Raw genomic sequence first — 19,439 nt, 5'->3', positions numbered from 1 at the left:
ATGAAGATATTTTTATCTACGGTTATTTTAAAATGATTTTGAACTAATATCTTTCTTTTTCTTCCTCCTAGATTCTTACGGAAATCTGTTAATTCCACTTTTTGAGCACTTATGAATAACCACATATCTTCAAAACCATCTACCATGAAGCTAAAGCAGACCATCAACCCCATTCTTTTGTATTTCATACATTTTCTAATATCACTCTATACTGTTTTAACATACATTCCGTATTATTTTTTGTTTGAGACAAGACAAGAAAAATCAAACAAAATTAAAGCAAAGCCTGTAAATTCAAAACCTGAGTCTGCATACAGATCTATTAACAGTTTGGATGGTTTGGCTTCAGTATTATACCCTGGATGTGATACACTAGATAAAGTTTTCATGTATGCAAAAAACAAGTTTAAGGACAAAAAGCTCTTGGGAACACGTGAAATCTTAAGCGAGGACGATGAAGTACAACCAAATGGAAAGATTTTTAAGAAGGTAAGGTGGCCCTTCACTGCCTTTATTTCCGCTGGGGAAAATGCTCGCTGACAACAGCAGCAGGGGCAGGCCCAGCCCGCTTCTGTTGGATGGTGCTGGTGCGGCAGGAGGGGTGGCTGCGCAGGCGGGACGCGCTCCTCTGCGCGTACCTGTACGTTTCCTCTGCGCACGGATGTGCCTGGATTTGTCAGACAATCGGGAATGCCCACCATGCCTGAATGTCTTCTGTGGCGTGGCTATAATGTCCTGAGCACTTTGGGGTCAGAAACCATGTTCCTTGCTTGTTCCACAGGCCATGTGCGTGCTTGAGATGGTTCTGGATTTTGGCATGGGAGGCCTGCCATTTCTGATTTTAACGTAGGCTCCAGTAGGTGCTTAATGTTTTCATACCTTGGTAGTGGCAGATGCTCGAGTGTTCTTTTCACAGATACAGACATCTTCACCTGCCATTGGTGATTTGAGACAGGAGTCAAGACATCCTTAGAGGCAATGTGACATAGTGGTTGAGAACCTGGATTCCAGATCCAGACTATGGGTTTGGAGCTCAGTTTTGCTGCCTACTGGCTATGTCATTGGAAAAGTCATGTAACACATTTGCCTCAGTTTCTTTATCTGTAATACGAAGACAATGGTAATTGCTGATATTTTATTAGCACTTGTAACGAGCCAGGCTGTTGTAAGTGCTTTACATGTACCAGCTTATTTAAGACTTAAAATAGCCCTAGGGGTTAGTGTTACCATGTTGATCATCTGTAACCACCTTCGATGGACTGACAATTTGGTCCGATTATAGGTTTATTACGCGTGTGGGTAGAGTTGTTTTTCCTCCTGTTTCCTTTTTTCCAGCTACATCCTGACTCTAGCTGCCTTTTTTCTGTTGATTATGAAGGAACTCTAGGGCCTAGAGGAAAACTCAAATAATCACACCATAAATGAAATCCCCAGAGCTGCTCCTGTGACTGCAGGGTGGGGGGTGGGGTGGGGTGGGGTGTTATTTATTTACCTTAATGACCCATTAATTTTGGCACCAACCCACACAAATTCCAGAGTCCTTTTCTTCTAAACATAAAGGAGATGGCCAGCAGGTTAACGCCAGTCAGTCCTAGAGATGAAAAACATTGTCTGGAGGTGTCCATCCCTTTATTTATCTTGCTTGGCCTGCCGTGTTGACAGTGCCCCTTGCAGTCTCCTAGTTGGCTTGGGGAAGCGATAGAGTCACTTGCCTTTTAAGGCATATTCTCAGTTTCTGCTGCTGACTTAGTTTTGCCTCACTTAAGTGAATTTTTTCCTAAGTTAACTTCAGGTCTACCAGGAGAGTTAATAGCACGTTTCTTGAAGTTGAAGTCCTTGTTAAGCATGTTTGCTTACTCTTCTCTAACCTACAGATTAAAACTTGCAAATACATTTTATCATAAGGGTGTCTGATTTTTGGTCATATTTAGTTGCTGCTTTTGAGGGTGTACCATCCTTGATTTGTCTTTGAGAGATCTGGTGGTTATCAAAGGTATGGAAAACACTAGGCTTTTTTAGATGCTAAAGTTTTCCATTCCTCTGCCTACCCTTAAAAACATTCATTTTTATTATTTGATCTAATGCTATTTGAGTTCAAAGATTGGGTTCCCTGGTTTTTAACCTCAGCATGTCTTACAGAAGTCCTGTGTTAGCAGAAGGTTGAATTTTTCTCCAGAATGGCATATTCCAGACATTAATGGGACTGGTGCTATTTTTTCAGTCTTCATTCAGTACTTAGAGCAGCAGACTCGCTTCCAAGTATGTACAAAGGAGATCGATATGGTAAATATGAAATTCCTTCCTGATTCAGGTTATCAGTGTGATTAGGACGCATTCAACCCTAGAGCTATCACAGTTGTTCCTTAAATGTGGCCAGATAGCACAGTGGACACAGGGAAAGTGTTTTTCTCAGCTGTGTGTTCGTGTTTTCGGCTTTTCCTCCCTGTCGGGTGGGGAGGGGAGCGCTTTGTCGGCATCGTTTATCAACAGGGGAGCATTTGAACTCAAAGAAGAAAGTTAGAAGGTGAAAAAAACTGTAATCCGTGGCCTTTTCTACATCACTATCAGGCCTGCCTATCGTTGACAATTGCCTTCAAATTAGCGTTTGTGACATCAGACTTTTGGGGAGTCCAAAAGTCTACTACCCCTGATAGTAGAAAATGTTAGGTCTTTCTTATTTGAAATTCAGCTCACTGGGAAAGTCAGGTTGGTTTTTAGGTTTCGCGGGTAGTAAATGAAGCAGATGTTTTTTGTGAGCCTTTCTCAAGAAGAGCGTGGCCTGCCCGTGATTAGCTAAGACCTGAGTTTCTGTCGGTCGGTGTTGCTGCGGTCGCCGCGCTGAACACCCTGGGTGGCGGGCGCCTCCGCCGGGAGCCGGGAGCAGGCTGGGCTGCTCGCGCCCTTGGGTGCCTTGTTCACAGCTGGCGGCTGCCAGAGGCAGCGTGTGCTTCGGCAGCACAGGCAGGACCGCGGCTGCGGGCAGGCGTCGGACGGAGTGGACTTCCGTGGGTGAGGATGCTCTGGGATTGGGAAAGCCAGCCGGTGCTGCGGCAGTGTCTAGAAGCTTCCTTCCTTCCTGTTTTTTTTGGGGGGGGGGGTGCGAGCTTTGGAGATTAACCCCAGAAGCTGTCTGATACGGTTGAAACAGAGATCCCAGACCTTTATTTCAGTTCAGTGAGTGCCGAAGCTTTGTTTCCATCTTCTCCTGAGTCTGTTTTGAGCTCCCAAGGAAGATAAGCAGAGGCAAAGGCCGGGGTGGTGGTTGTGCCGCAGGTGTGCCCACAAGAGCGTGGCGGTCAGCCTCACGGACACTTTTCTGGGTGGCGGGGCGGGGAGGCAGGGCTCGTGTGTTCCCCAGGCTTGGCAGGCTTGTTCATAGTTACCTCCGGCCTTAGAAACTACAGCAGCATGTGTGTCAGCAGCGCCTGAAGCCACCAGCCTTCCCAGCCTCCAGTGCACCGTCCTGAGGTCTTTGGAAATGAAAAACGGTGAAGGGTCAGTGTCCAGAGCATCTTAAAAATACTACCTGTACCTGAAATAGAACATGTTTGCAAAGAATGAAAATAAGTTTACAGTGAAACAAAGGAGCACAAGGCCGGCTCTAACATTTAGTAATCTAACTACCAGAACCACTTCAGATTCTTTTTCTTATGTATTCTACACACATCAGAGAGAAGAAAATAGACGGGATTATGTAATCACGGTGCTTAGAAAGAGAAGATTTCACGATGACCTTCCTCCTAAATGGTTGCGAAATGATAATAGAAATACTCATTTCTGTTCATAGGAATTGACTTAGCTTTCTTTTCTGCTTCCTTGGTGCCTACTTTTTGTTATTTCTTGCTCCAGAGTCTCCTCTCTCTCTCTCTCTCTCTCTTTTAATCTACTTGCATATGTGTGATATTTATTTTCTGAATGGTTAAGACATTTACATCGTAATTTACGTGAAAACCAGGGGTCAGTCTTTTGGCCAGGACTTGTGTCTTGTTGATTATAGACCCTCCATGGCCCAAACTGGTTGCCTGTCTGCTTGTTCTTCTGGTCAGCCCCTGTTTGTGAAAGGCACCACTGTGTACCAAATGGTTTTTTTTTTTTAACCAGGAGTCTGATTTTTTTCCCTCCCTTTTTAACTGGCCTTCACTGCCACCCACAGACAGCAGTTGAAACGATCCTTTACAAGTGTCAGGCCACCGTCTTCACCTGCCGGTACCATTGTCCGGTCTCCTTCCTGCGGCGCAGTTGGAGCGCTGTGATTTAGTACGCAGGTTCCGGAGTGAGTCTGCCTGCATTCGTATTCTAGTCCTGTCACTTAGGCCCTGTGACTTTTGAGTAAGTTAGGCTCACTCTCTCAATGCCTCAGTATCCTCATTTGTAAGAGAGATGCTAAGAGTAGCCGTGTCTTGAGTTACGTGAGTCCCGTAAGCTCTTGCAGCATGGTTACCGCAGAGGGAACACTGGCGAAGGTTAGCCGCCCTCGTCCTCCACGGGATCGCTACCAGCCCCCCAGACCTGCTGAATATTTTCACCCTCTGGGCTCCCTCACAGTACATTGTAATAGTCTTCATCCCCAGAGACAAAGCTTCTGTGAAGCTGGGTGTACTTTGTTGCAGGCAGGGAAGTGTGTAATTTGAGGTATTTCTATTCTGAATGGCTACAAAGAAAAGTCCTGTACTTGCACTGGTTAAACCCCCAGCTCCCTGAAACCTGATCTTTATTCCATTGTCTCATTCTTCAGGGTCCTGAACGGTTAAGTATTTGTTTGCTTTTATTTTACAGAATATTCTACATGTGATCTGTTTTATTTTTATAGTTGATCTTGTGAGATGAGGCTCTCATAATTAGCATCATCAGAACCACCTAACTTCATCTGTTTCTGAACAAAGTAAATTATTAAGTTCCCGTGTCCCGGGCAGTCGTGTCTGAGTGATAACAGTGATATGGACCCATGTATATGTCACACCCGTCCTAGCATGAAAATACAGCCAATGAAATGTGAGATATGAAAGTGACCGTAGGGCCAATCTTCACTCTCCCCCTACGTTAACAAATGAGGACGCTGCTTAAAGGTCCAGGGTCATCCTTTACAAAGCCACTCGAGTCATTCTTTGCCTGACTCAGAGTTGGGAAAACCAAACGCATCTCTTGGTTATGGCCAAGTGGAGGCCTTAGCAACAAAGGAGCCAGCTTTGCAAAAATCTGGGTAATGAACCTTTTGTGCAGTGGGCAAAAACCAGAATGAGCCCGGGGGGAGGCATGCGGGACCCAAAGTTGAAGAAGGCATTCAACCCCGAGAGTGATGTATGAGTCCATGTTATCCCCTGGAGGTGGAGGAGGGATGAAGGGGGTGAAGGATATTTGAGTAGAGAGGGTTCAAGTAGCCATTTCAGAGGTGAGGAAATGACTATACCAGGGAATCCTGGTAGGATTGCTGGATGGTGAGATGTATGATCCTGGATAGAATGAGGTTGGGTGTTCTTCAGCAGTATGGACAGGGAATAAATAAATGGGTTTAATCTCATGTTTAAGCTAACCTTGGGGACAGAGTTAGAATTGGAATTTTTTTCAAAATTATGGAGTAGGTGGAGGCCTTTAATCTTTACGGGAAAGATCATGACTAGGAGATTCAGTGGTTTAAAGAATTAGGTGAAATTCAGTTCAGTTACACTTGAATTAAACTCATGATTTTATTTCCTTGCCACATAGTGGCCCTATCACATGGGTTTAAATATATGGATTATGTAGATAATATCTTTCAGAATATGTACATTTTTGAAACATACAGAGCTCATCATTTAGGTTCTAGAATCTTTTTTTAAAAAAATTTTTTAAAGATCTATCTATTTATTTATTTATTTATTTACTTATTTATGATAGACATAGAGAGAAAGAGAGGCAGAGATGCAGGAGGAGGGAGAAGCAGGCTCCATGCCGGGAGCCCGACTCAGGACTCGATCCCGGGACTCCAGGATCACGCCCTGGGCCAAAGGCAGGCGCCAAACCGCTGCGCCACCCAGGGATCCCCTAGGTTCTAGAATCTAAAGAGGTGGCTCATGCTGATCTGTGGAGTGTAAAATTTTTAATAATTGTATTCAGGTCGTGCACATTTGGGCCAAATTCTCGTCTGTCTTCTCACCCCCACAGAGCTCCTTTCGAAGTCATTGGAGCTCCCTGTGCTGAGCGTTTCATGGGGGTGCAGGGTGAGGTGATGGTTGAGGCCACTGAAGTTCAATAAGTCTTTTAAATCCGGTTGCTTTAGCCATCGAAGAATTTATTTCCGAAGTCCATTATGGAATAGGACACTAGGGGGCAGCATTTATCCTTTTTTCCCCATTTCTATCTTCACCCAATCTCTTATTTCTGGAACACTGAAATGTTGGATGCATTTTTGAAAATGCATGTGGTTAGGTGGTTTTACAGTGTGTGAGACATGAGTGAAACAGTCCTGTTTGGAAACTGCATGTATATATGTGCAATACAAGGAGCTTTTTATCCAATCTGTGTGTAATTGGGGATTTATGGACTAATCTAAGTTGGAGAAAATCCCTAATCAAAAATGTATTAGCTAGTTTTAAAAAAAGTTTATTAGTAATGAGGATGTAATGTTACCTGTACTTCTGGTAAGCACAAATGAAATACCTTTTTTTTTTTTTTTTTTGAGGATTTTATTTATTTATTCATTAGAGACATGCAGAGAGAGGCAGAGACACAGGCAGAGGGAGAAGCAGGCTCCCCGCGGGGAGCCTGATGTGGGACTGGATCCTGGGTCTCCAGGATCATGCCCTGGGCTGAAGGTGGCACTAAACTGCTGGGCCACTGGGGCTGCCCACAAATGAAATACTTAAAGTCTAGTGGTGCCAGTGGGCATTTAAGGCTTCGACAGAAAGACTTTGATGAATAATAAAACCAGTCCTGGTTTTGTAAGTAGAGACTTGTTTACTTGGCCTATTCAGAGTTAGGTACAGGAGACAGCAATTAAAATTGAACAGCCACGGGGCAGCCCGGGTGGCTCAGCGAGCCGTTTAGCGCTGCCTGCAACCTGGGGTGTGATCCTGGAGACCTGGGATCGAGTCCCATGTCGGGCTCCCTGCATGGAGCCTGCTTCTCCCTCTGCCTGTCTCTCTCTCTCTCTCTCTCTCTCTCTCTCTCTCTGAATAAATAAAATCTTTTTAAAAAATTGAACAGCCATAAATATGTATTTTCTTGGGTCTGGCCAATTTATTTGTAAATCATATGGTACCATTTGGTATTGAAATCTGGGAATTCATTAAGTAGAGGGAAAGTAAATTTTTGATATCATTAGTACTGCATACTAGGCTAAATTTTAAGCTAATTTTAAGTGACTGATGTGTAAACGAATTATCAATATATGATCTTGTGACAAAAAAAGGTGACCTTTAAAATCTTGTGAAATTCTGAAGATTTTTGAAAATAACCTCCCATTACAATTAAGGATTTAGCATATAATTTGTCATAGAAAATATCACAAAATAGCTAATTTTCAAAATAGATTTTTTTTAAGCTCGAAATTTACTTTCTAGCTTTTTGTTAGGAAAAAATATTAAATTACATGGAAACCTAACTACTTTGTCAAATTGGGACAAATGTTGGCTTCTTTCTAGAGAATAATATTAAAAGGTATTTGTATGTTTTTTGTTTATCAGGTTATTCTTGGAAACTATAATTGGCTCTCCTATGAAGATGTCTTCGTTAGAGCTTTTAATTTTGGAAATGGCTTACAGATGTTGGGTCAGAAACCAAAGACCAACATCGCCATCTTCTGTGAAACCAGGGCCGAATGGATGATTGCTGCGCAGGCGTGCTTTATGTATAATTTTCAGCGTACGTAGGCTTTCTGGTCTTCGGTGGGGGGGAGGGGATGCTGTTTATCATGAATATTTCACTCTTTAGAAATTAAATTCTGAAGTTAAATGTCACCTTGCATCTAATCAGGAGATAATTCTGTTACAACTTAGAGTTCTGCAAGTTGTGCAGTTGGTATCGGAGGGGGCCTGGAACCTCTTAGTAGGGGCCTTGAGGCCTTGCTAACTAGGCCTGCACCTGTGAGTCATTGTTGCCCTGCTGGTTCGCTCAGGAATCCTCTTGTGACGTTAGTGTCACTTTGTCTGCCACTTCCATCAGTAACAGCAGTTGAGCTCTAAAACTGCAATACTCGGAGCCACAAGCCGGGTTGTGGCAGTCCTGATGCCCCAGTCTGTGAGGGAGTTCTGGAAGCTTAGTTCACAGATCTTGGTGCCAAAATGTGACATTAGGTACAGAGGTTGTCTGAGCCTTTCAGATGGTTAAGAGATGCTTTTACCAGATCTCTTACTGTAAATGTCTCCTGGTTTTAAACTGCACCCCCCCCCCCCCCCCGTAGATTTGGGCTTATGCTGCTTTGGGGAAGCTTTAAAAGAATTGGCATCTCTTAAAGTCACTTTAAGTCTAATTTCTGTGGGTTAGGCAGCAAGCAAGTAAAAGAGTAAAAGTCCACAATTATTATTACATTTCAACATTGCTAAGAATTTTTCCTTTAGGTTTCTACTTTGGAATAAGCTGTAGTGCCACTTGTTATTTTCTTAACATAAAACACGTTAAGCCTGATATTCAATGTGATAATCAGTGCATTATCTGTTACGTATTTTTCATATTTTAGTACCAAATATTTAATAACTATGGCTTTGACACTGTAGGAATGAGAAATAATTCCTTGCCTTGTGACATCCCAGAGTAGTAACATCTGCCAGTGAAACAAAACTTAAAAAAGAAAAAAAAATATTTTTTGAGTATTGGCAATCTTGGGGGACATTAAGGAAAGGGTTGAGTGAGTGGGCGTATTTATTAGCATATAGAAATTATTTAGAAAATCAAGAAGAGGTACATAATAAACTATGGGTCTGACAGTTTAGAGTTCAGTATTATCCCCTTAGAATTCATGACTGCTTTCAGAGACTTGATTTGCATTTAGTGCATCCTGAAATGTTCAGATATTTGACTTGCCCTCCTTTTCCCTTTAGTTGTTACGTTGTACGCTACTCTAGGAGGTCCAGCTATTGTTCATGGATTAAATGAAACAGAGGTGACCAACATCATTACCAGTAAAGAACTCTTGCAAACAAAGTTGAAGGTGAGGACTATGGTTATTTTATAACTGTCCAGTACTCTAGAATACTCTAGACTTTTCAGTGTCATGAGCTCTAATATTGATACTTTTATGATCTTTAAAATCCTGAATATCTTTGTAAACTTTTAGGAATATCCTATTTTCTTCCTTTCCTTTAGAAAAGAAAAATATTTGGTATATATTTGTGTATTAGCGCAGAGAGTTACAGATTATTAACGTGGTATGCCCGTGTCTAAGGTGAAGGAATTCCCTTTTCTTGTGCTCATTTGTTTTCTAGTCTATTTTCACTAAATTTATAATTTTGAAGGGTTGTTTCTAAAGTGGTGATTCATTTATTTTGTTTCTGAAGCAGAGTCATTATGAGTTTTTAGAATTTTTTACAGGGAAAAAAAGACTTTATGAAACTGTAGGAGAAGGAGGTTTTGAAAGTCTCTAGACGACTTCCCGTAAAAACAGTAATATCTGCTGGGTTTTTTACACCCACATTTATAAGTGAATTCCTTCCACTTCACCTCATGTCTTTAGGAGCCTCTTAAAAACCTGCAGAACTTGTGGCTAATCTGTAGTTCAGGCACCCTGATAATATGCCTGTTGTGTAAGGAAGGGACACTGTGGATTAGGATTTTACCAAAGAGCAGTGTACAGACAGTGAATCTAATGCTATAAAATAGCAATTTAAATTTCAGAGTAGTATTTCTCCTTCTGAAAGAAGTGTTCTTCTTAGCTTTGCGCAGTGGCAGTATCGTAGCCAATGAGGTTTATCCGAGGCGCGATTATTGCTAATTGAAAACTTTTCCCAATACCCCGCCGTGACGACTTGAAAGAAGTGTTCTTCATACCAGTGCACCTCCTCATGAACATAACGAGTGCTCGTGTTTTTCCAGGATATCGTTTCTTTAGTCCCACGCCTGCGGCACATCATCACCGTGGACGGTAAGCCACCAACGTGGTCTGAGTTCCCCAAGGGCGTCATTGTGCACACGATGGCTGCGGTGCAGGCTCTGGGAGCCAAGGCGAGCACAGGTACGCCGTATGGCCGTTCTGCAGCGACCGTGTTCTCTAGACGTGTTGCAGATCCTGAACTTAGACCAGGGACAGACCCATTTTCTAGACCATTGCTTTGGGAAGTAAGGTCACTCCAGGTATACTTTCATACATGCCCTTTTAAGAAGGGTTTAAGGAAGAACACAAATACTAATTTGTTAATGTTCTAAAAGTAGCAGTTATGTGAAATGAATTTCAAATACCTTTTACTCTATACAGGTTTCCTGTTTCTCTTTTGTGACAGCTTTTGGTGGTTTAAAGTCAGTTGTATAAATAATACCATTAAACTAGTGCTCCGTGAGTTCTCTGTGAGTAGGAACAGATAGCCGGAGCGGCTAAACCTAGATCCCCTCCTTCACTCCCTGATCCAACTCTGCCTTTTCCAGAGGGAGCATCATCTTGTTCTCCAACTGAAGGGTTTTTGCCTAAGTAGGCATGGTGACCCCAAAGCTCCTCCTCTCAAAGAAGTGTCAGAAAATGTTAGAAAGTGTGCAGATATTTAGGAATATCCCAAGAGCTGCTAGGATGCTAGGACTGTATTTCCTTTGTAGCTGGAAACTCAGTGTTTGATTAGATGTAAGCACTCAGCTTGGGAATGGGAATGGGGTTCTGCTGAATAAAATGCTGGGCATATGGAATTTTAAGTGCTGGGGAGACCCTCACATGTGGATATTTAGAGGGGCGTAGCACATACTGTGGAGTTAAGTTTGCAGTTTCGAGATTGAGAAGCCAGAAGTTAGGTTTTAAGTATAACCGTGGAAGGAGGTGAGGTCACCCACAGAATGTGGTGCCTCCAAGAGTAACGGAGGGTGGGTCAGAGAGGAAGGAGGGAGGCCCCTCAGTGAGGCAGGAGTCGGCAGCAAGAGCAGGTGCCCTGGAGGAGTCGGTGAGGCAGGGATTGCAGGAGGCCCACCTTAGAGCAGCTTCTAGGGGGCGGTGGAGAGTGGTGCCTTGGGACGAGGGACTGAATGCTAGGCTAGGAGGACAGGACGGGAATGGAGACCATTGTCATGAAATACATCTGCGCATATAGGAAGGGAAGCTCAGCACGTTTAAAATGGTTTCCCCCCACTTCTTTAGGAAGTCCACACTTTGGAGAAGTCCCAGATTAATTCGGGCGGTGCCCTCCCTGACCACACTTCTGCCTTCCTGCTGGGTCACCTGTAGGACGTTGGGTGCCACCCTTAGGCTTGTGCAAACGGAGGACATTGTCCTCTAATCCAGCGTTCAGATGGTAGCCAAGTCAGCTTCACTACTGGGAGGCAGAGAACTTTTTTTTAAGCAAATGTCTTAGGTACCTGGCCCAACCATGCTTACTTCATAGTTGGATCACTAGGATAGCCTTTTGTCTCCCCACCGCCTTTCTGCCCTTTCTCAAGTCGGGCAGCCACGTAGCAGCCAGAGTGACCCTTGTCGCTGGTGACGACAAGCCCCTGTTCCAAACAACATTGTGTCTGGGGGGCTCAGGCGGTGAAATGTCTGCCTTCTGCTCAGGCCATGATCTCAGGGTCCTGGGATTGAGCCCCACATCAGGCTCTCTGCTCCACGGGGAGCCTGCTTCTCCCTCTCCCTCTGCTGCTTCCCCTGCTCATGCTCTTGCTCTCTCTCAAATAAATAAAATCTTAAAACAAAACACGTTGCTTTCTATCCCAGAGTGAAATCCAAAGTCCTTAGCATGGCCTTGAAGACTTAGCATGATATGGTCCTGGCTGCTACTTTCCCTTTTGCTCATTGGTCTTAACCTGCCAGTCATGTGGCTACGTCAGGGCCTTTGCTCTTGCTTATTTCCTACTACTTGAAACAGTCTCCTAAATCCAGGGTTTCCATGGCTCTCTTCCTCACAGTGTCCATGTCTTTATAAAATACCAACATGCCAGGAAAGTGTTTCTTGACCCTTTCCATCTAAATGGCTCCTACTATCATCTCACCTTGTGTTGCTTGATTTTTCACCCTAGTTCTTTTTTTTTTTTTAATGCTGTAATTTTTTTTTAATGCTGTAATTTTTTTTTTAAGATTTTATTTATTCATAGAGATAGAGAGAGAGGCAGAGACACAGGCAGAGGGAGAAGCAGTATCATACAGAGAGCCTGATGTGGGACTCGATCCAGGGTCTCCAAGATCACACCTTGGGCTGCAGGCGGCGCTAAACCGCTGCGCCACCGGGGCTGCCCCACCCTAGTTCATATTACATTATAGGTTTATGGTTTCTCTCAGTAGAACATATGTCCCATAAGTGCAAGGACTTGGTCTGTTTTGTTGACCTCTGAATGAATACAACTAGTAGTTGTTGAATTATCAAATATGATTATTAAAAAAATGTATGATATGACTAAATTTCTCAGAAGTATGTGTGTGTGTGTTTTTTTTCTCCAATGCAGAAAACAAACCTCAGAGCAAACCAATGCCCTTAGATATTGCAGTTATCATGTATACGAGTGGGTCCACAGGACTTCCAAAGGGAGTCATGATCTCCCACAGTAACATCATTGCTGGTATAACCGGGATGGCAGAAAGGATTCCAGGACTGGGGTATGTCACCTGGCAAATGCCTGTGAAGTAGTCCCTTAGATGCTGGTTGTTACATTGACGTTTGTGCCACTTAGTAGTGTGTGGCTAAATTGTCTTTCTGCCTGTTTACAGTAGGCCTTTCCTTCAAAAAAAAGGGAGGGGGGGGGACTTTAAAATACAAAACAGTTGCAAGGTTTAAAACAGTTTTATGTAGCGTTGTCAATATTTATGTTTTACTCTAAAAGTATAAATTTTAACTGACCTAAATCCCTTAAACTATTTAATCCCTTAAACTACAAACTATTGGTAGTATTGCTGCTGTAGTCATTCTTATACCTAAACATGGTATAATTCAGGTGAACAAATAGCTTCATATATTCCAGTATTTATTGACCTTTATTCAGTCTCTAATTTTCTTTTAAGACCAGCAGTAACAGGGCAGGGTGGGTGTACTGTGGGAAGGGGACTAAAAAGGAAACCAAATGAGAAGGTGAGGGGGTGTAGAGGGGTCGCTACCTCAGTGGATGGTCTGGTGTGGTGGTACTGGTTGGGTATTCTTGATTCCCTTATGCACAGAAATTACACTCCCAGGTTACTGTGGCATTGAATTTAGGGATGGAGAGAAATTTCTCTTATGAATGGATAACTTCCGGGAAAAGTTAAAAGCAGTAGTTTCCTGGGTCAGTCTTAGTTTGCCTTTCCTGTGGGGGCGGGGGGCAGTTCTTAAAGTACACACACACACACACACACACACTTTCCTGCATACAGAATAGTTTATTTCTAAGTGACTTTCAAAACTGGAATCTCTTGTAAAATTCCTGCCCAGCAGTTGTGGATTCTATTCTAAGTCGTGGAACTTTCTGTTTGGGAGCCCACCAGCTTTAAGGATCATTTCCTCTTTGGATGATTTCCTCTGTCCTTCAAAAGAAGTCATCTTGTTTGGCCCTTCAGCCCCCATCCCTCTGCTTTAGCACGTTGCTCCTGCAGCGCTCAGGGAGCCAGCCGCTTCCTCCGTGGCCGCCTCCTGGGTTTGAGGTTGAGCTGTCGTTCTTCTCACCACCCCCACATACCCCCCCAACACACACACACACGCCTCCAGTGTCTGCCTGTCTCCCGTACCTGCACACACGGGTGCTCTCACATGGGCGGGCTCGCTTTGCAGTCACTTCCAACAGAGATGACATCTGACGGTTACTCTTTTATATCTCCTTTTCTTTTAGGGAGGGAGATGTCTACATTGGCTATCTGCCTCTGGCCCATGTTTTAGAATTAAGTGCTGAGCTTGTCTGTCTTTCTCACGGATGCCGCATTGGCTACTCTTCACCACAGACTTTAGCAGATCAGGTAAGTTCAACGTTTGTGACTTCAGATACTAAAAAAAAATTATAATTTTTAAACACATTTACATTTAAGGATGACAATTACTCATTTTAAAGTTAATTGCTTGCCTTTTAATACATAAATTGATGAATTTATAATATATATTTTTGGCCTAAGAATTCCACCAAATTTCTAAAATAAGGATCATTTTATATAGATCACTTTTTCTCTCTCTAGTCTTCAAAAATAAAAAAAGGAAGCAAAGGGGATACAACTATGTTGAAACCAACACTGATGGCAGCTGTTCCGGTAAGAATTGACCATTAGTTAATGTTGAGTACTAAAGAAGTGTCGTCTGCTACAGAATATAAATGCTAGTTGATAAGGCAGTTTACGTAGGTTTTATTCCTTATTGATTATCTATATTATGCTCTATGAGATTTATTGTCTTTTTTTCCAAGCTTTTTTTTTTTAATTTAACTAAATATTTAAGTTAGTTTCAGTGTCTCTATGATATTATCAGCTCCTTTCCCTAAATGGCTTCTTATTCAGATCATTTTTATGATACATTTGCTGTTAGTAGAAACTTGAAGCCCAGCAGGAGATGGGGGGAGGTTTGATATCACTTCCTCCTCGTCTAAGCAAATTGTGTAATTACCTCCCAAGTCCCCAGGAATGTCTGGCCTCGTCCAAAAGAAGGGACAGAGAAGTTGGTGCAACTTGAAATGACCTGAGCAGCACCATGCACCTAACATACCAGGCATTGGGGGATGGGGGTGGGGGTACTGGGAATAAGATGAGTAGAAACAGGACAGTAACGGTTTTCTGTCTCTTTCATATAAGTTTTATTTGGCTTCTGATATTGTTTGAAAGTGTTGGGAATTATTACCAGATACCTGGGTACTCTTATCCAAGCAAAGTTATAAAGTTATTTAGTTACTCCAAATATATAAATGACCAGTAGTTTGATAGTTTCTATAGGTGTATGGTTTCCTTAGTGTAGTATTTTTTATTCTTTAGTTCTGTAAACTTTTAGTTCGTGTAAAATGAAATACAGTTTAAAATTGGAAGGGATCCCTGGGTGGCTCAGCGGCTTGGTGCCTGCCTCCGGCCCAGGGTGTGATCCTGGAGTCTTGGAATTGAGTTCCGCATTGGGCTCCTGGCATGGAGCCTGCTTCTCCCTCTGCCTGTGTCCCTGCCTCTCTCTTGATCTGTGTGTGTGTGTGTATGTGTGCGCGCGCACCTGTCTCTCATGAATAAATGAATAAAATCTTTAAAATCAGAGAGGAAAAACTAATTTTAAGCCATTAAAGTAGACTTTATAGTAATAGGCCTAGCAAGCAAAATGCAGTGCAAACAAGGAAAACTTCGTGCGTGCTGCAGCATTAAAAGACAACCAACCAAACAGAATAACCCTGTATCCTTTTGTAACAAAGAATGTGGTTCTCTCTATTTTTATAAGGTTAGAATTTTACAAACCATTTCATATAGTCATTCATTTGTGTGTAGTGAGCTTACTTTTTCCAAAATAAATAAACAAGCAAAAGCAATATAAAGAATCAATGATATTATTACTGCCCAAAGGTTTTTATCCCCCTCCCCTCCCACAACTCCTAGGCATTTAGGTACATTTGTGCTGTGAAAAGTTATTTCTTCAGAAAACTCATTTTTAAACTAGCTGTGGCTCTATTTTAAAAGTTTGTTCCTGATAAAAACTATATATTTTAAAATGTGTCTATACTGATAGAAGTATTTATCTGGTGTTAAGGTAAAATATGTAAGGCAGCTGATAGCATTATTGGCTGTATTAACTCATTTTTATATATCTAGGAAATCATGGATCGGATCTACAAAAATGTCATGAATAAAGTGAATGAAATGAGTAGTTTCCAACGCAATCTGTTTGTTCTGGCCTATAATTACAAAATGGAACAGATTTCAAGAGGGCATGGTACTCCACTGTGTGACAGGTAAGTTCCCTTCTCTTTGGGGACTTAAATCTTTGTTCATATCCCAGTTAATTGAGATAGTTAGAAGAAATAAAATGGTTTAAAAAAGTCAAAGGGATTCTAAAAATCCATCTTGCATAAGAATATATGAACAATTAAAAAGATTGCAGTGTTATTTGAAAAAATGTTTCACTTACAATTTTACTGTATTTAATAGTGCGTGTTTATTTTCTATGGGACACGTGTGTGATTTTAGTTATTTTGACAAATAGTTTCTCTTTACTTTTAAATTTATTTCAATATGAATATAAAATGGCAGGCAAATATGAGTAAATGTTTTGTGTTTAAAGTGTTAAATGATGGATTTTACCACAGACCTGTTTTTTGTTTTTGTAGTGCTAATAGAGTAAGTAGATTTAATTATAAAATAGTTTAGAAGTTAGAAAACAAAGTATGACATTTAATTTGTTTTTTGGGAAATATTAATAAGGCTTTCAGATGCTCCACATTATTTGAAACTTTTTAATATATTTTTTCTGCCTCATTTTAATTAAATTCTTAGTGAGATATGAACTACTTTGTAAAGCCTGTTAACATTTTTTTTAATAAAACATTTTAATTAGATGTTTGAATTTTTTTTTTTTAATTTAGCAGACATTTTAAAACACTTCAGAACCCAGGGAAATTTTAAAAAGAGATTGCACAAATATGTACACATTTCTTTAAAAAAAAAAAAATTTGTTTGAGAGAGCCAGTGCACAAGCAGTGTACAAGAGAATGAGAATCTCAAGCAAACTCTACCCTGAGCATAGAGCCAGACACGGGGCCGATCCATGGCCCCATGACTCTGAGATCATGACCTGAGCCCATGACCTGAACTGAAACCAAGAGTCAGACACTTACCTGCCTCAGCCCCCAGGTGCTGCAGTTATGTACACATTTCTAATGAAACAAGCCAAAGAAAAAAATAATTTGCTTTTAGTGCTAAATTTTATAAAGATGCGGCAGGATTATTCAATATTAATATGTATAATATATAATATAAAACTAATTACTCTGCCCATAAACATGGTTTGCCATTATTATACTAAATTAAACATGACAATTTTGAATTCAAATATTACTTGAATTTGTTCTTGAAAATCATACGTCCTTTACTTGGTCAAACTTAACAAAAATTAAGATTTAAGTAGGTCAGAGAATCTCTTGATTTGGTGTGTGGCCTAACTCAAAATCTCACATATCAAAATTGGGAGATTAGTCTGAATGATTTGGAAAATCCCATTTAGCTTTAAAAATGTGTGATTCTGATTCTTTTTTTTTTTTTTTTAAGGTTTATTTTCCGAAAAGTTCGAGGCTTGTTAGGTGGAAACATTCGGCTTTTGTTGTGTGGAGGTGCTCCACTTTCTGCAACCACACAGCGATTCATGAACATCTGTTTTTGTTGTCCCGTTGGTCAGGGATATGGACTCACCGAGTCCTGTGGTGCGGGCACAATTACAGAAGGTTGGTGTTACCCATAAAGTGGTGTGTGCAACGGAGGCTGCGGTGCAACTAGGGCAGTTTTTGGTGTGGGTTGTTTTCTGCAGTAGGGAGGGCAAGAGTGGTTAAGGTGTTTGTGTAGCAGAATAATGATAAGTTCTAAGTACTGTGATTATTGATAAAGTATTTAGAATGTATTGGGTACATCGAATAGTCAATAAGTAAAGGAGTCTTTCATGTCAGATTACGATATGTCATATTAAAAGCTACTTAGCATCTGAAAAGAAGTTTTAGTAACAAGCATTGGCTGTATTGTATACATTTATTTTCTTACATCAGTTATTTCCCTTTGTGAAGAAAATTAGTATGTTTTGTACTGTTTAGGTATGTGTATTAAAGCTCAAACTCTGAAGTGGTTTATGGGGGTGGTCAGTGTAAGTGAGAGAGAACCCAGATTCAATATTAGAGAATATAATTTTAGGGTCCACTACCCAGGTGGTTTCCAGCTGAATCCCAAAGTGCCTTTTGCTCCCTTTATGGAGAAAAGTTCAATTTTGCTTATCAGTACTAGGAAAAGTACTGTATTTTCTAGATCCTGATAAATACTAAACCTCTTAACTGATTACTTTCCCCCATTTACCTTGAGTGTTTCTGTGTGTCATTCTTCTGTCAGGTTTACCTTGAATTCTCTATTTTCCTGTTTTCAGTATTTTGGAAGCTACTTGTGAGTCTTGTCTTATAGGAAATAAGCAATCTTTTTCTTTTTTTTTTTTTTTTTTTTTAAGATTTTGTTTATTAGGGGGATAGAGAGAGAGAGAGAGAGGGAGAGAGAGAATGAGTAGGGGGAGGGGCAGAGGAGAAGCAGGTTCCCCTGCGGAGCAGGGATCCCGATGTGGGGCTCCATCCCAGGATCATGACCTGAGCTGAACACGGACACTTAACGGATTGAGCCACGCAGGTGCCCATAAGCAAGCAATCTGAAATATGTGCATCTGTGTGGTGGTTCTTTTCTTCTGAGGATCCTTATAGTTTCTGTTCTTATGATTCATATTGAATGTGATTAATCACTTAAAGTTTATGTTGGAAATAAAACAACCTATAAATCATTAAATATCAGCCTTTTATTTCTGATCTTTGAAGAGGAAACGTAATGCAGTTGTAATTCACAATAGAGGTGTATGCTTTTCCCAGATCCTCGAAAGTTAATCTTCGTCTCCAGCCTAGTCTTCTGAACTCTTGCGCAGGAGTTTAAATAGCGCGATAGCATAAGCTGGTGTCAGGGAGGCTTTTGAGGCCTCACTTAGAAAAACCGATATATGGGAGAAGATGGGCGAGGTTATTTGTACTGCAAAACCCTCAGGCCTAACGAGAGTGGAGTAGGTGTAACCCGTTGTGATCCATCGTCCTTTAAGATAGGGGCTCCAGACTCAGGAACCAGGCAGCTCCTTGGGTGAGTGAAGGGGGCCCTGAGGTGAGGAGGTAGATGATGGGTGTGAGGAGGGGGCCTGGGGAACCGGAGGGGCAAGGCCCATCCTGCGGGGCCTGCGTTGTGGCTGTGCTGGAAATGCAGGCCCCGTGGTTCCTGGAGAGTCCACACTGCTCTGTGAAATGTCTTGATCTTTAAATGTCACTAACTGATTCAGAATAAAAAAAAACAGAACTCCGTGTGGGCCACACAGCTCTTGGTTCACCAGTTTGTGACTCCTGCCTTTAAAGATTCTCTGGGGTTGTCAGATCTTTGGGATAAATCATCATTTTTGGTAATTTAGAAAAATGAAGCTGTTGATTCACCGCTGTAATCAAATACTTTTTTTCCATTTGCATCTTAGTATGGGACTACAATACTGGCAGAGTGGGAGCACCATTAGTTTGCTGTGAAATCAAATTGAAGAACTGGGAGGAAGGTAATAACCTATTTTAACCACAGAGCATTAATCTGTATAACATTAAACCCTGAAATTACAATTGTGTTTCATTTTCTTCCTTATTTTAGAATATAGAATCACCTGCAAGAG

At 41.5% G+C, this 19,439-nt stretch overlaps 1 protein-coding gene and 1 pseudogene across 1 annotated transcript in view; both read left to right on the top strand.

Annotated features, from left to right (window-relative positions):
* Positions 1–19,439, top strand: part of ACSL3 (acyl-CoA synthetase long chain family member 3) — a 66,153-nt gene that overhangs the window by 38,066 nt on the left and 8,648 nt on the right. Inside the window, exons 3-12 of the mRNA XM_077885377.1 lie at positions 72–489; positions 7,662–7,839; positions 9,015–9,124; positions 10,006–10,144; positions 12,544–12,694; positions 13,894–14,017; positions 14,231–14,302; positions 15,824–15,963; positions 17,276–17,448; positions 19,254–19,328. Coding sequence (XP_077741503.1) covers positions 112–489; positions 7,662–7,839; positions 9,015–9,124; positions 10,006–10,144; positions 12,544–12,694; positions 13,894–14,017; positions 14,231–14,302; positions 15,824–15,963; positions 17,276–17,448; positions 19,254–19,328 — 1,540 coding nt within the window. The 5' untranslated portion in view covers positions 72–111. The remainder of the gene's footprint in view (positions 1–71; positions 490–7,661; positions 7,840–9,014; positions 9,125–10,005; positions 10,145–12,543; positions 12,695–13,893; positions 14,018–14,230; positions 14,303–15,823; positions 15,964–17,275; positions 17,449–19,253; positions 19,329–19,439) is intronic.
* Positions 9,844–9,956, top strand: LOC144306286 (U4 spliceosomal RNA; annotated as a pseudogene).

The sequence above is a fragment of the Canis aureus genome, chromosome 36 (genome assembly GCF_053574225.1).
Source record: "Canis aureus isolate CA01 chromosome 36, VMU_Caureus_v.1.0, whole genome shotgun sequence".
In the NCBI taxonomy this organism is placed as follows: Eukaryota; Metazoa; Chordata; class Mammalia; order Carnivora; family Canidae; genus Canis; species Canis aureus.
The sequence above is the reverse complement of the archived record's forward strand: the minus strand, read 5'-3'. Positions and strand labels throughout refer to the sequence as shown.